Source organism: Peromyscus californicus, unplaced genomic scaffold, assembly GCF_007827085.1.
Source record: "Peromyscus californicus insignis strain IS unplaced genomic scaffold, ASM782708v3 Scaffold_3__1_contigs__length_106647218, whole genome shotgun sequence".
NCBI classification, from domain to species: domain Eukaryota; kingdom Metazoa; phylum Chordata; class Mammalia; order Rodentia; family Cricetidae; genus Peromyscus; species Peromyscus californicus.
In genome coordinates, this window is record NW_026294551.1 from 26278983 (window position 1) to 26295195 (window position 16213).

Here is a 16213-nt window from a genome sequence, read left to right on the forward strand (position 1 = left end):
GCCTTTAATCCCAGCATTCAGGAGACGGAGGCAGGCAGATTTCTGTGAGTTTGAAGTCAGCTTGGCCTACAAAACAAGTTCTAGGACAGTCAGGACTGTTATACAGAGAAACTCTGTCTCAAAAACCAAAAACAAAACAACAAAAGAGGAACTATAGGCAGAGCCAGGTGGATCTCCGTGAGTTCGAGGCCAGCCTAGACTACCAAGTGAGCCCCAGGAAAGGCGCAAAGCTACACAGAGAAATCCTGTCTCGAAAAATAAAAAAAAAAAAAAAAAAAAAAAAAAGAGGAACTGTTCTGTGGTGGTATTTTACTTGTACTGAAATGTGATTTTAATTGTATGCTAATAAATAAAGTTGTCTGGGGGTCAGAGCTATTAGAGCCATAGCAAGTGCATGGTGGCGGTGGCGCATGCCTTTAAGGACCTGGAGGGCGGTACATTCAGGCAGTGACGAGGCAGTCACATGTTTGGGTTTACAACCAATGAGAAGGCAGAACAGCTAGACTATATAAAGACATACACACAGGAAGTAGGCCCTTTTCGGAGAGCTCTCTTGGCTGAAGAAGATCACTGAATCAGGAAGGGTGAGGCTCTTAGCTCTGACCTCTTGGCTTTCTTCTCTGAATCGGCTCTGTGTTTCTTATTTAATAAGACGGTTGGGTATATCTACATTTGGCGCCCAATGTGACAAGAATCCATTAAAAACCGCTTAACTTGGCTTGGCGGCAGGTCCGGTTTCCCGCCAGGGTGGCTGGCTCCCTAGCCCGGGCCCAAGTCGGCTTGGCCTCAGGCCGGACTAACCTTGAGCTACTTGCTTAAAGCCGGTGCTACAAACAACTGATAATTCTTAGGATTATTTTTTCTGAGATGATGTTGAGTAAAATACAGTTTCCTCCCAGGCTGAAACATTGCATCCTGCAGGGAAGTTCCTTAAGCTACAAAACAGCTTCAGGAAATCCCTGAAACTGACCAGATTCACTAGGCCCCTCCCCACCAGAGTCAACAAGCCAAGCTGCTAACAAGACTCTCAGACAAGCCAGGGTGTGATGAACACTCAGCCTAGCTGAGCTGCCTGGGAGAGGTTTAGACCAACTGAGGCACCCGGAAAGGACACTCTCCAACTTCTAGAGCTGCCTGCAGGCTGTGCAGTGTGCTCCAGATTCTCAGCTTTTGTGAGCTGTCATCCATGCTGGGGTGGGCTTTGGTGATGGAGCTGTCTGTGAGTCGTTTCTGCTCCTGTAAGTAGCCCAACAAAACTCATCTTTCACCAAGTTGGACTTTGTATCCATACTTCAGTCTGTCATGGGCTCCTTATTTGGGGTGAGTAGATATGTGTGTAGTGTCTCCCCAGGAGAAATTTTGTCACACACAAATGAATCATTGAGGAAGGTGACAGTGAACTAATAGTGTGAGGGTGAAAGTGTATGGGAAGAATTGGTGTTATTACTATAAACACACTGCACTGCCCTGTGTTTCCTAGTCTAGTCGTGTGCTTACACTCACTGATCTTCAACAGTCTTGCAATGAGACAGTAACACACAGTGATGAAGATGATGGGCTCTGAGATGGGTACAAGATCTCTTAAGAGAGTGATGGGCATGTTCTGAAATAGGTATCAGTGATTACACAATTCAGTGGCTATACTAAAAACTGCTAACCTGTGCACCTTAAAAGGATAAATTATATGATATGTGAATGATATCTCAATAAAGTTTGAGCCTAGCCTGGCCTACATGGCAAGACCCTGTTGCAAAAACAAAAGCAAACAGCTTCTGCCAGCTTCTTGCACATGCCTGTTCTTTCATGCTGTCCCGGTAGTACCTTGGGTAGACCAGTTGTTCCCACCTGTGGGGGGCCGTGGGAGACCACCTCTGACCTACTCCCAACTTTCAAAGGGTTGGAGTAGGGTGGAGGAGAGAGGAATGAGGAAATATTAGAGAGAAAGATAGAAAGAGACAATAAGAAAGAGACACAGGATAGCTTCAGGTGGGCCCTGGGTCAATACCCAGTCCCTAGGTTTATTCAAAAGGACTTTTTATAATATGCCGGGGGGGGGGGACGACAAAAGATCTCCCCCTTGCAAGATCAAAACACACCATACAGCCAAGTGAAGACCCTTCCAAACACCTGGTAAACATGCCCGTGGCCAGATCATCTCCTTATGTGGCCCTGCTGGGTAAAGCAAGCTCAGATTCTCTCACCCTAAGTAAGGTCTCACTGGAGAGCCTCTATGGGCTCCTACACCCACCCACCACACCAGCTTCTAAAACACAGGCAGTTAAATAACTAATCAAACGACAAGATGCCCCTCTCTCCCACCATGTCTGTAGCAGAAGGAGCGGGACTATGGGGCTCTCTGGTTGGACATTCCTCCGTGTACTTCCTGACGAGCAACGGTCTTGCGACACACTTTTCCCATCATTGTCCTTGTGTGTCGGGTGTGATGGAAGTACCACCGTTCTAAGAATCTGTAAGATGTGCCCCGTGTTCAGTTCCCGAGCCTCTCCTATGCCAAGCTCCAGAAGGATTTGCTCTTCTCGCAGATTTCTAGACCGTGGTTCTGACACCCCTTCTTTACTTCTCCTTAGGAAATCAGTTCTGCTCCCAATGTCCGTTCATTTCTGATATTCAGCCGCCATGCCCTGCCCCCTGGGGTTTTTGGTGAGTATCTGTTAAATCCTCACCTATAGGCTGGGTCTCTGAATGTGGGTTTCACATTTCACAAAACTAACTGCTGTGTTTTTATGCATCATCCTCTATGGCTCCATCTAGGTTCTTGAAGCGGTCATGCCAGGTTACGTGATTACACAGGAGCCTGACCTTGGCTTACGGGAATTTAAAAAGTCCTTTAAAACATATTTTTGTATTTATTAAAGCTGGCTTTTGCTGGATATCGTGGCACACATCTTTAGTCCCAGCACTCGGGAGGCAGAAGCTGGGGAAACCTCTGTGAGTTAGAGGCTAGCCGGGCCTATATAGTGAGTTTCAAGACACTCAGAGCCACATAGAGAGACCCTGTCTCAAAAACGCAAAAAATGACAATTAAAACAAAAAAGAAAAGTTGGTTTTTAAAGAAAGTCTTATGTATTCTGAAAATATGTTATAACAAATAGGAAGTAGGAAACTAAAATTTCAGTCAAAGTAATACCATCTGGGCTCCAGAGACGGCTCAGTGGATAAAGTGTTTACTGGGGAAGTATGAGGAGCAGAGCTCAGATCTCGGGCAGACATATAAAGCTGGAGCGGGAGTACATGAGCTTCAGGTTTAACAAGAGACCCTGCCTCATATATAAAACAGATCAGTTAAGGAGACACCCCAGGTCAACCTCTGGCTTTCGCAAGTGTGCATGTGTGCGCGCGCGCGCACACACACACACACACACACACACAAATTAAAAAAAAAAAAGTTCCATCATCACTCCACACTAAGTTCCTGGAAGCGTTAAGACCCAGCGAGACAGCACACAGAGCTAGTAAGACAGTAAGTGGTACTGGAAATGGACTGGTTTTAAAAGGTCATGGTGTCAAACAATTCATAATGCATTCCATAAGTGGGATGCAAAACTCCGCCATTCTCTGAGAAGGCGAAAACCTCCGTGTCTCCTAAGTTGAGATAAGGAACACTCAGGATGCTGCCCCCACCATCCTCAACCAGAGCACCGAGAAGCGTGACGGGCGACCGGCACGGCACACACCCGCTCTGAGGACTTGAAGTTTCAAAAACATTCCAACTTTGAACCTTTTACAAATGTGTTCTAATCTCAGCCTTTATTTTTAATTTTGCATACAGCTGTCTGGCGTGCTTTTCAGAATCGTGCCAGATGCTGGGTTCATCAAGAAAAGGCAGGAAAACAATGACTGGAAAGCAATTACAAGAGCCAAGGCTGCAGCGAGGCTCATATTAAAATGTGATAGCACTGTTCTGGTGGGAATTCCAACACGGCTCCACTTCTGACATTTCTCTGCTGCCAGACAGTCTGTGTGGAAGGACACTGCGATGGAGGATAGAATGCTAGAATTTATTTCTGGGGCAAATGAAGGATTAGCCAAGTTGGAACCCACCCAAGGATTTTATTATGGTCTTGGCCACTGCTCTGTTTGAGTTGCAGGATCCCATTGGCATAGAACGAAACTCAAGGAATAAAGGCATATTATTGCTCTGGTTCAGTAAAATAATCCAGCAGCCATTCAAGGCATGGTGCCTCTGGTTGCTGAAATAGCAGATCGGGGGGGGGGCCCAGTGGGGTGAAGGTTAATTAAACACTCCACTGATTTTGCTCAGAAATGGCTAGTGCTGCTCTGTGGAGAGACTTAGAAGACACAATGAAATCATCTACACATTCTTAATATAAAGCTACTTATGGTCAAGGAGTACTCACCTTGGGGCTGAAAATCCCAACAGTACCTGAAACACAAGAGAAAAGAGTGGAGATCAGTCAAACTTGAATGTTTCAACTGTGGTTCATATACCATGTCTGGAGACCTAGTCCAAAAAAGCGAAACAGTCCATCATCAGCCAGTTTGGCGTTAAGAAAAGCAAGTCGTCCTTGGTGTTTTCAAGATTCCTAATGGCTTAAAAGCTGCATCAATTTGCTGCAACTAAGCAGAGTGCCTTTTAAAACTGGATGGAGGCTGAAGAGATGACTCAGTGGTTAAGAGCAATGGCTGCTCTTCCAGAGGACCCGGGTTCAATTCCCAGCAGCCACCTGGCAGCTCACACCTGTCTGTAACTCCAGTTCCAGGGCTTCTGACACCCTCACACAGACATACATGCAGGCAAAACACCAATGATCATAAAATAAAAATAAGTTAAAAAAAAAAAAAAAACCCTGTGCATAACTAGGAAAGAAGCCCATGGTAGCTCACGGTTTGAGCAAGATGGTTCTTTTTTTGTTTTGTTTTGTTTTTTGTTTTTCGAGACAGGGTTTCTCTGTGTAGCTTTGCGCCTTTTCCTGGAGCTCGCTCTGTAGATTAGGCTGGCCTCAAACTCACAGAGATCCGCCTGGCTCTGCCTCCCGAGTGCTGGGATTAAAGGCGTGCACCACCACCGCCCGGCTGCAAGATGGTTCTTTATTGAGACACCTGCCTTGTGGATTACAGCACCATCAGCACCACTGGCCTGGGCAGCAAACACCAGTGATGCTCCTATTGTTAGAAGGACCCAAACTCCAGTACCAAGAACGCATCCTCAGCTGCGCTCACTGCTCAAGTGTACAGGTAAGGCCCCGACAGTTGTCTCACACCGTAGCAGCTGAGCCCAGAAACGCAGCGGGCCCATGACATCCACGGTTCCTTCTCCTCTCCCCTCACTTTGTGAAATGATGGGCAGAACCAACAACCCTTGAGGTCTGAAGTACTGAAGACCATGATGGAAAGGATGGCTTGTAAATCACATCTATGGAACCTGACTCACTCCCCCTCACCCCCAACACACCCAGAAACAATGTCACTGACGGTGGTTATCCACAGAAGCCTACTTAGTGCCCTCACAGGAAACTCGCATTATTCCGTATTGATTTTCCTCCAGGGTCTGACCACTTTCTTCCTCTCAACTTGGCCCTTCCCATCAGTGTGTGTGCTGTTGTAAAACGAAGCACATCCTCCCCTCACCCCTTCAGTCTGTCCATCTCCAACCCCATTTTCTTCTCGGCAGAATGCTCTATTCAAACGCTGGCTCTCCTCACGTCCTCATCTCCTTTCCCCCAGTATACTCCATCAGGCTTGCGGTGACTACACCTTGATTCTTTGAACAGACCTGAATCCTTCCACACCACTAAGTGGGATGAATGTTTTGCTATTCTCATCCTGGCCTCTTGGGAATTTGTATCTGAGGCTTTCTAGGGGGAAAAGTACATGTTTTTAATTGAATTCTTAATCAAACCAAGAGGGTCCGTAACCACAAAAGGTTCAGGGAAAGGCCATACTTGGGTGGCAATGATGTCGCCCAGTGTCAGCATGACTAAAGTTAGATTTGGCTACATTAAGGGGGAATATCAGCCTAAGATCCAGACTATTTCTCCACCACTCTTCATACTGTAGAAAATAGAGCAGTGAGAGGTCAGTCGGGAGGGAGCTGCCATAAAACAGAGGCAGCTGGAGGGAAGTTATTAGAGAAGAAGAAGAAATCAGAGTGGGAAGCTAGAGTTTGCTCCCCTAGACCCACGTCATCTGACCACTGGGTGAAGAGACATATAAAGTAATGGGCTGGAGAGAGGGCAGAGGAAGGGCAGAGTAGCAGGAAAGGAGAGGTGTGAAGGAAGAGGTGGGAGCCAGCAGGCTTCTCCATCCAGGAGAAGGGATGTCCATGAGGACACGTGCACACTAGAACTGGCCTACATCTAATTCAGCTGGGTGTAACTGTAAAGCGGGTCAGAGTCCACCCAGCATGGTTCAGGGGACCATTGCCCCAAACTCCTTCCTGTGAAACACACTTGGATCACCTTCTTTTCTCATCACTGTGACAAAACACGTAAGAAGAAGCAATATGGGGCTGGAGAGACGGCTCAGTGGTTAAGAGCACTAACTGCTCTTCCAGAGGACCTGAGTTCAATTCCCAGCATCCACATGGCAGCTCAAAACTGTTTGTAATGCCAGTTCCAGAGGACCCAAAACCCATGGCAAAATATTAATACACATAAAATAAAAATTAAAAAAAGAAGAAGCAATAAGGAAGGAAACATTTCTGTTGGCTTATGCTTTAAGGGAATACGGTCCATCTTGGTGAGGGAGGACATAGACCCAGGCAGCAAGTGGGGACAGAGGGTGGCCTGTGAAAGGGTGGCTGGTGAAAGGGTGGCCGGTGGAAGGGTGGCCTGTGGAAGGGTGGCCGGTGGAAGGGTGGCCGGTGGAAGGGTGGCTGGTGGAAGGGAGGCCGGTGGAAGGGTGGCCGGTGGAAGGGTGGCCGGTGGAAGGGTAGCTGGTGGAAGGGTGGCCGGTGGAAGGGTGGCCTGTGAAAGGGTGGCTGGTGGAAGGGTGGCCTGTGAGAGGGTGGCCTGTGAGAGGGTGGCCTGTGAGAGGGTGGCCTGTGAAAGAGTGGCCGGTGGAAGGGTGGCCAGTGGAAGGGTGGCCGGTGGCACTGAGGCTGCAGTCAGAAAAGAGAGTTTAGCAGTAAGTGGCCAGGGCTGTCATCTTCCAGGGATCGCTCCCTAGTGCCTCACTTCTGCGAGCCAGACCTCTTAAAGGTTCTTGTGACCTCCCAACAGTGTTAAAACACACGAGCCTGTGGAGGACATTTCCTGTTCACATCCGAGCAAGCAACCAAGCAGATCATCAGACAATGAACGGTGGTCCAGCTTCTGCCGCTTTCCACCCTGTCTTGGAGCAGTGCTCGAGCACCCAACTCTTACTATTCCTCATCTTCTAACTACACACATGGAGAAATCAGGGGGTTGGAGGCGGCTCAGCAGTTCAAAGCACTGGCCGCTCTTCCAGAAGACGTGGGTTTGATTCCCAGCACCCACATGGTGGCTTACAACCATCTATAACTTCAATTCCAAGGGATCAGATGCCCTCTTCTGGCCTCTGTGGGTATCAGGCATGCATGTGGTACACAGACATACATACAGGCAAAACAGCCATACACATAAAATAAAATAAATAAAAAACAAGGGTGTAAAACACACACACACACACACACACACACACACACACACACACACACACACACACACACACACACCTCTTTCCCAAATGTTAATGACACAATAAAAAGAGCTTTACTAACCAATACTACTCTTATATTACTCTGTTTTGTTGGTCTGGAGGGAGTTGGGGAAATCGAGCCAGGGAGCAGCAGTGTTTTAAAATACTGACTCTGAGCAAATTATTAAATAAGTAAAACATGTTATTGACAATCTCAGCCTTTTTCTGTGCCTCTTTCTCCCACTATCCCCACCCCAACATCTATTTTCAGTTCCCTTCTCTATCAAGTCCAGTTTTCTTGGTTTCTCTTGTTAGTCAAGAAGACAGGCCATGTCATAAGTTCACATAGACTTAAGAGTACTGGCTGCTCTTCCAGAAGACCCTGGTTCAATTCCCAGCACCCACATAATGGCTCCCAACTGTCTATAACCACCATCCCAGGGGATCCAATGCCTTCTTCTGGCCTTTGCAGACACCAGACATGACCACATTGCACAGACATGCACGTACGCAAAATACTCGTGCACATAAACTAATAAAACAATAAATTTAAATATTAAACAGGGGTAACAACAAGAAGAAAAAGACGAATAAGTTACAAGGCTCTAATTAATGTGTAGTGTGTGACTCTAGTCAACAAAACTACATTAGATACCTGGAAGAGGTGAAGAGTAGGTCTGACTCATTCTTATAAGAAAGGCAACTTCAGGTGGGAGGTGGTGGATGTGCTAATTAAAATGTAACCATTTCACAATGTGTATGTAGCTATCAAATCATCTGCTTGCACATTTTAAATATATGTAATATATTTATTATTATTTTATTATTAATTATTTTTATTTTTATCTGGTGATGCTCATGTTTTGAACTTGGTGGGAGTGAACATTAGTTCCTCTCTTTTCTATCGAGTCTTTTCCTTTCTTCCTCCTCTAAGTTTTAATACAATAGTCTAAAGGAAGTTTGCTTTAAACACAGGAGCAAACATAGCAAAAACACACTACCCCCAGAGGACATTTTGTTTTGGTTTGTTTTTAAGACTAGTCTCACATAGCCCAGGCTAGCCTCAAATTCCCAAAGATGACCTTCAGTTATTGATCCTCCTGCCTCCATTTCCTGAGTGTTGGGATTACAGGTATGAACTGCTATACCCAGGTTTATGCTGCACTGAGGCGTCAAACCCAGGGCCTTGCTCATGCTAGGCAGGTACTCTACCAACTGAACTATATCCCCAGCCCCAGAGGGCACTCCTAAGAGGAAACTATAAAATATCAGCAATGTCAACTCTCAAGAAAGGGCCCCAGCTCATTCTCAGCTGGACACATTTGAGGTCTTCATCTTGTCTGGTTACACATATCCTGTGGCTGCAGAGTTCTGTGCTCTTCGGGAGGCAGCTAGTTAAATCCTGCCAATACCTTCCAATTCTTACACTTCGCTCTAAAGACAATTCTCTTTAAGCCAGAGAGCACAACAAATCTGGAGCTAAGTGTTTTAAACCAAGATACAAAGACTGCAAAAGAAGTAAGTGTACAGAAGGAAACACGTTATCAGTGTGCACACAGCGTTATGGTGCGCACACACACAGAGTTGATTCTAGCCCAAAAGCCTCCGCGAATTCCCGATCAGGCCTGTGAGGACAGATAACAAACACTTCTTTAATCTTCTCTTTGAACCTTCAGCTTCTATAGGAAAGGGAAGCTATCATTCCTCTGCAACAGCCACGCTCAGCCTCACCAGGTCCATGCAAATGAAATTCGGGACTGAAAACAAAATAGTACCCCGGGAGCGGAGAGAAGATGCTGGGCCATTTTGACAGTGATTATTTTCACGTTCAATACAAACAAGCCTGTCTTCGTGTCTAGCTGGGCTGCAGAACAGTCTTTTCATTTTGCATGCAAAAATTAAAATGCATGCATGGTTTGTGGCTGGAGAGATGGCTCAGCAGTTAAGAACACTGGCTGATCTTCCAAAAGTTCTCTGTTTGATTCCCAGCACCCACGTGGTGGCTCACAACAAACTGTCACTAGGGGATCTAACATCCTTTGGCCTCTGCTGGCCCTAGGCACGCAAGTGGTGCACAGACCTACATGTAAGCAAATCACTCATACGCATGTAAAGAAAACATATTTAAAGTACATGCATGGTAAAGTTTGCTATTCAGGATTTTTCAGTTAAAGATATTGGCAACTGAACTTCAGCTTGAGGACAGGTCCAGCAGATAAATAGAGCTCGTGGTGTTGAGAGAAAACAGAGCCCCAGCAGTAACCACAATGGTAGCAATGGTAATAAACAAGACAGTGCTAAGATCTGTTCCCTGGGTAGCTGGGACCTTTCCAAGCACTCCCACCCACTTTTCAACATTCTTCTATTATTAAGCACATTTTTTTTTTTTTTTGGTTTTTTGAGACAGGGTTTCTCTGTGTAGCTTTGGAGCCTTTCCTGGAACTCACTTGGTAGTCCAGGCTGGCCTCGAACTCATAGAGATCCGCCTGGCTCTGCCTCCCGAGTGCTGGGATTAAAGGTGTGCGCCACCACCGCCCGGCCTATTAAGCACATTTTTAAAAATGAAAACAAGGAAACCGAAGATGAAATAACTTGTCCGTAGTATTAGCAAGGCAGACAGTTTCCAAGCCTAGGAACTGGAGCTTTCGGTTCCTCCACCCTCCAGCGTGTGTGTGTGTGTGTGTGTGTGTGTGTGTGTGTGTGTGTGTGTGTGTGTGTGTGTCTATAGCCCAGGCTGACCTACAGTTCACTATGTAACCCAGGCTAGCCTTGAACTTATGGGATGCTCTTGCCTATATGGGATTACAGGTGTGCATCAGCACACCCAGCACAGCAATTAGTTTCTAAACAAACATTTTAATAAGGAACTGTAAACATGTTCTTCTAAATCGCCACCTTAATTCACAGGATGCATTACTAGATTTCTGCCGAACATGGAGCAATTGACTCCAAACCATTAGTTAGGGTCAGGGAGAAGCGGTCAGATTCTTAACCACAAACCAAGCAATAAACGTGGTTATGGGGGAAAAGTACCAAGAGCTTTCATCTCTTGTCCAGGTAATTAGACAGATCCTGATGCAGGAGGTAGACAAATAACTCTAAGTACCCTAATACTGTTGGAACTACCTCAGAAGGAAAAGTAATTCCATTTTCTAATTATAATAAAAGAATGTACAAACTCAGTACTTAATGCATGCTAAGCATTAAGCTGTGAATACATTTCATGTATTTTATTTAATCTTTATAGTAACCTTGGGAAGTCAGTGTATTATTAACTCCTTGTTTTAAAACTATACCCGCCCCCCTTATGTACGAGCGCAGGCATGTAGAGGTCAGAGGAAGTCTGGGGGCCAGCTTACCTTTGTTTTAAGGCAGGTCTCTTGTTTTTCTCATTTTGTTGCAGACTCCAGACTAGCTGCCCTGAAGCTTCCAGGAAATTCCTGTCTCTATGGCCCATCTCCTTGTCGGAGTGCTGGGATTATAGATGTGTACACTGTATCCAGCTTTTGCTTGGGCTCCAGGCAGTCAAGTCCAGAGCAGCCAGCTTGCAGAGTGAGTACTAGCACCCACACACCTCACCTCTAGTATCTTCATTTTACAGACGGAGGAAACAAGACTCGGGGAAAGTCACACATTTGACTCAGATGTCTCGACTGAAGCTCTTAAATTCCACATCAGCTGCTTTCTTAGCAGCTACAATGTAAAAACAAATCCAGAGCATAAGGGAAGTTACAACTACTTGTTCAGACAGCCAGTTAGTGTTACAGGCTGGTTAGATCACATGTATTCAGAGTCCACAGCTGGTCTTCAGGGACCGAGAAACTCCATAAAAACTGATGAAAAGTGGTATACAGGTTCTCTGTTCCCCTGGAGAAAACTCCATGGACTTCAGCTGGGTCAGTAACGCCTTCATCTCCCTGCAGTCATCAAAGTGGTAAGAAGACAAAGGAGATGGCCCGGCATGTAAAACCATCGCCTACAAGCCTGGAAACCCCTGGATGAAGAAGTGCACATCTGTAATCTGGCACGCCTACAGTGAGACAGGAGATGAAGACAAGAGAATTGCCAGTTTTCAAGTGTGCTAGCCTTGGCTATGCTGCACAGTGAGAGAAACAATAAGAGTCTCTGTCTCCAAAACAAGGCAGAAAGTAAGAATTAACTCCAGCCGGGCGGTGGTGGCGCACACCTTTAATCCCAGCACTCCGGAGGCAGAGCCAGGTGGATCTTTGTGAGTTCGAAGCCAGCCTGGTCTACAGAGCGAGATCCAGGAAAGGTGCAAAGCTACACAGAGAAACCCTGTCTCAAAAAAAAAAAATTAACTCCAGAAAGTTGTCTGTTGACCTTCACTCATTCACTGTGGCATGCCCCTGCCTACACACACACACACACACACACACACACCCAAAAAAAAAAAAACTAATAAATTTTTTAAATGATGAGATGCATGGGTTAGACATAAACAGGACTATACTGGCATTATAAAACTAGCAATCCAGAAAGGTCAACATCTGGGATGTTACAAATTTAGAACATCTAGATGATTAGTTTTTTGCAACTGAAGCATTAAAAATGTTATTTTACCTGGGACTTAATATAAGGCATAGCATACCATTCCTGCCTTGATAAACCATCTGCTTGCTCAAATCTTTCTTAATGACTTAGGGGTGTTCAAATTTGAATTTCCTTTTGTAAGAGAGCGCCAGTCCTTTCGGAGTGCATACATAGGCTGTTTGAAGTGCTCGCTGTCCAGGTTGCTCCTTGACTCTATTAGAGCATCTCTTTTGTAGGATGACGCCCATCCACACAGACCACTAAGACTACCACTGACCGAAGCGTTGCTCTGGTATCAGGAATGGACTCTTAGGATCCAAGTGGACACCTAGTTGAGCTGTGCTTCAATGGCAAGTTGGTAAGACTAACAAAGCCCCTTGCAATTGACCTTGAGCAATGACCCATATGGTGAAGACTGATTTCACGCCCAAGAACATGGCGTTGCTGAACAGTGCTAAAGTCTGGGCATTCCATTTGTTTCCTTAAGCTCTTCCTCACTCGGAAAGGTGCCCTTTGAGTTCTCTGTCTGCTGCCAGTGTCCCAGAACCAGTGTAGAAAGAACAAGCCAGTGGCAGAGGGTACTGTGGCCATTGACACCCAAGAGCAGAAACGGAAAAATGGCGCCATCTGGTGGAAGTATCTGGTGGAGGCATCAGAGGTCTGGGACCCCTGGGTCCGGACACCAGCTTTAGACAAACAGCCAAAGGAAGGCCTGTGATGGAGAGAAGATGTGCCGTCTGGTCCTAGCTCCCTCAGTGCCGTTGAAAGTACAATACTTTGTGACTACCTGTGAGGAACTTGGAATCTTGTCCAAAAGGTAAGATAGTTACATATGGAGAGAGACAACTTGACATAATGACTGTCAAATACTGTGGTAACAACAGACAATCCATGCACCTACATCTAGCAACAGAAAGACCTGCCATAAGAAGGTCCTGGGTTCTTCGGGGAAGTGTGATATTTCTGTCTTCCTGAGTCTATATGTATACGTTTTAGAAATTCACCCCACACGACAGCACAGCATTCTCCAAATCACAGAAGACCATGGTCACAAGTGACATTATCTGATACTGACAATTATAGCTCACTATGACCCTCCCAATTTTAAAGCCCATTCCTAGAGAATAAAAAAGAAATTAAATAACACCCTGTTTGCCACTAAAGTGACCATGTAGTCACTGCCATAGTCAATTAAAACCCTGCTCTGGGGGCTGGCAAGACAGCTTAGGAGGTAATGGCACTTGGGGGACAAGTCTAATGACCTGAGTTCTGTCCCTGGGACCCATGTAAAGGGAGAGTGAGAGAACTGATTCCACAGAGTTGTCCTCTGACCTCTACATGTGTACCATAGCATACATGTACACACACACACACACACACACACACACACACACACACACACACACACGAATACAACAATGGTGATCCAGTCTGGATATGAGTAGTCCGAAACCAGGTGCTCTCCTTGATGAGTCCATGACTCTGCTTTCTGATATAAAACGGGAAACCCACTTTCTAGCATTGTTTTCCTACTTTCGAGCATGGGACTAGTTCCCTCCAAGGAAATCTCACTCATTTGCCCTCACAATCTCCATCCTCCCTGCATGTAAGAGACAATGAACTATAACTTACTGGAGTAATCAAAGAAAAATGCTCACTCGATAGAATGTGGCAAAATCAAAGACCATAACATCAGATCACAACGTAGGTCCCCCTGCCCCCTCCCACGCCAAGAGAAAATGGAGTCACTGAAAGCCGCATCTGTTGTTTGCTTGAGTTCCGGGGTGAGGTGCTGTCTGCTGAGGTCAAATCTGGCAGCGATATGCAACGTGCTTGGGAGGCAGAGGAGCTCGAGGCCGTTGAGAAGCTCCTTGAAAAGGAGTGAAAAGGCAAGAGATTGATCAAAGACTGGGAGGCAGGCCACAGGCAGATGGCAGAGGACAGTCACAGGTACCTCTGGTTCCAAGCCTGAGTGCTGGAGGCAACACAGGATGCTCACACGCGTAGCACTCCAGCTGATCATCATATTTTATTTATTTATTTATTTTTTTTGGTTTTTCGAGACAGGGTTTCTCTGTGTAGCTTTGCGCCTCTCCTGGAACTCACTTGGTAGCCCAGGCTGGCCTCGAACTCACAGCGATCCGCCTGGCTCTGCCTCCCGAGTGCTGGGATTAAAGGCGTGCGCCACCACCGCCCGGCTGATCATCATATTTTAAACCTTTTGTCTCTGTGATTTTTGTCATCGTTGATGGTAGGAGACTTGACTTTATTTCTGGCACCGGATGGATTCACGTCGACCACCAGGACACCCTGCTGTAAACAAATGACAGCTGGGGGACCTTGTGACTGAGACCCGAACACTCAGTGGGTTTTACAATCATGAGGACCTTTCAGATCATTTAACTCAGCCTTCAATTTACAGACGGGAAAAGTGGCGACACAGGAGCTATCGGCTGCACCACAGGGATTTACTTTTTACCTTCCCCTTTAGGGGGTGTCCCTGAAGGATGTGGAATGGTTTTTAAATCTCACGGAGGTCAGAGGAGGTGGGTCCCCTGGAGTCGGAGCTAGAGGTGGTTGTGAGACACCTGATGTGGGTGCTGGGAATGGAACTCTGGACCTCTGGAAGAGCATTGCACGCTCTTAACCACTAAGCCATCCATCTCCAGCCTCCCACCCCAACAACCACAGGAATTTACAAGTCCACATTGTGTGGCCACCTTAGCTAATCTTGTGCAGCATCAGGGACAGGTTTGAAAGTAGACTGTTTGTTTGAAAATGAAATGGTTGCTATTAAAAAAGATCACTTCAAAATCTTCTTGGGGGGGAGGGGCCGCTGGAGAGATGGCTCAGAGGTTAAGAGCACCGACTGCTCTTCCAGAGGACCTGAGTTCAATTCCCAGCACCCACATGGTGGCTCACAACCATCTGTAATGAGATCTGGCGCCCTCTTCTGTATACATAATAAACAAATTCATCTTTAAAAAAATCTTCTTGGTCAAACACTTCTTACTAGCATATTTTTGGTATTTTCCTTATTAGGAACATGGCCCTATTATTCACCTGGTGACAACAGTTACACACAAAGATATTCCAGCTTCACCATTTTGGAACTCATCCAGGTGACCCACATGTGTGTCTCACTCCACTCCATCTCAGGTTACAAACACTGAGTTCATTCTCTCCACAACCATGAGGTCAATAAGTGCCGGCTATTTGCCGTGAGGGACTAAGGACACAAAAACCTCAAACCTGGACCAGTTTGCCTAAAACAGTCAAATTGTGTGGAAGTTGTGTGATTGATCCAGAACACCAAAATGATTTTAAAAAATCAACAACCTGGGACCCAGAAGTGTCCAGGCCTGGATAAGGTGGATACTTGTCATTTTGCTGCAGAAGAAGAATACTAAGGGGGTGTTCGGGGTCAGACAGAAGCAGCCACCTAGTGGGGTAGGGGAAAGGAAGGTCACAGGACAGAGCGGGCAGGCCCAGGCAGGTCGGTCAGTAGAGCAGATGGCAGAGACCAGCTTAACACCCCAAAGCAGGTATGTTTGAGGAGGGGGAAGAGCAGGGTACTGGATGAGCTCCAACCCAAAAGCCTGTGTGCCCTTTGGTGGGAGGTGGTATGATGAGGCAAAGGCTGAAAAGGGTCAGGGGTGGGTACTGAGGCCAACGGAAGCAGTTGCTGACTGGAGCCTGTGAACTAATTGCCAACCATCACTCCGTGCTCATCTGTGGTTGGAGACTAGGATTTACTGTGGTGGCAATTCAACTGCGTCCTTTTCCTCTGGCCCCAACTAGCTACCCAAGTGTAAACGCAAGGAAGTTGGACAGCTGAGCCTATCAAGGTTAGGACTTGTCTAGGCTTGTGAGGCAAAAGGACAAGAGTGTTTGAAGAGACTGGAGAAACAAGCCATGGCGCTCAGGCTGCCCTGGGAAGAAACCAGTGGCCTGAGACTTGACTACAGTGTCCACGCTTGCTAACTGTTTTCTAACGTTCAGAAGCAGGAGAGACTATTGG

General features: G+C 46.4%; 1 protein-coding gene across 2 annotated transcripts in view; it reads right to left on the reverse strand.

Moving 5' to 3' along the window:
• The window catches only part of Skap1 (src kinase associated phosphoprotein 1), a 300844-nt gene that overhangs the window by 235473 nt on the left and 49158 nt on the right, over positions 1-16213 (reverse strand). For both annotated transcript variants that reach the window (XM_052758935.1, XM_052758934.1), the window contains exon 3: positions 4380-4405. In XM_052758935.1, coding sequence (XP_052614895.1) covers positions 4380-4405 — 26 coding nt within the window. The remainder of the gene's footprint in view (positions 1-4379; positions 4406-16213) is intronic.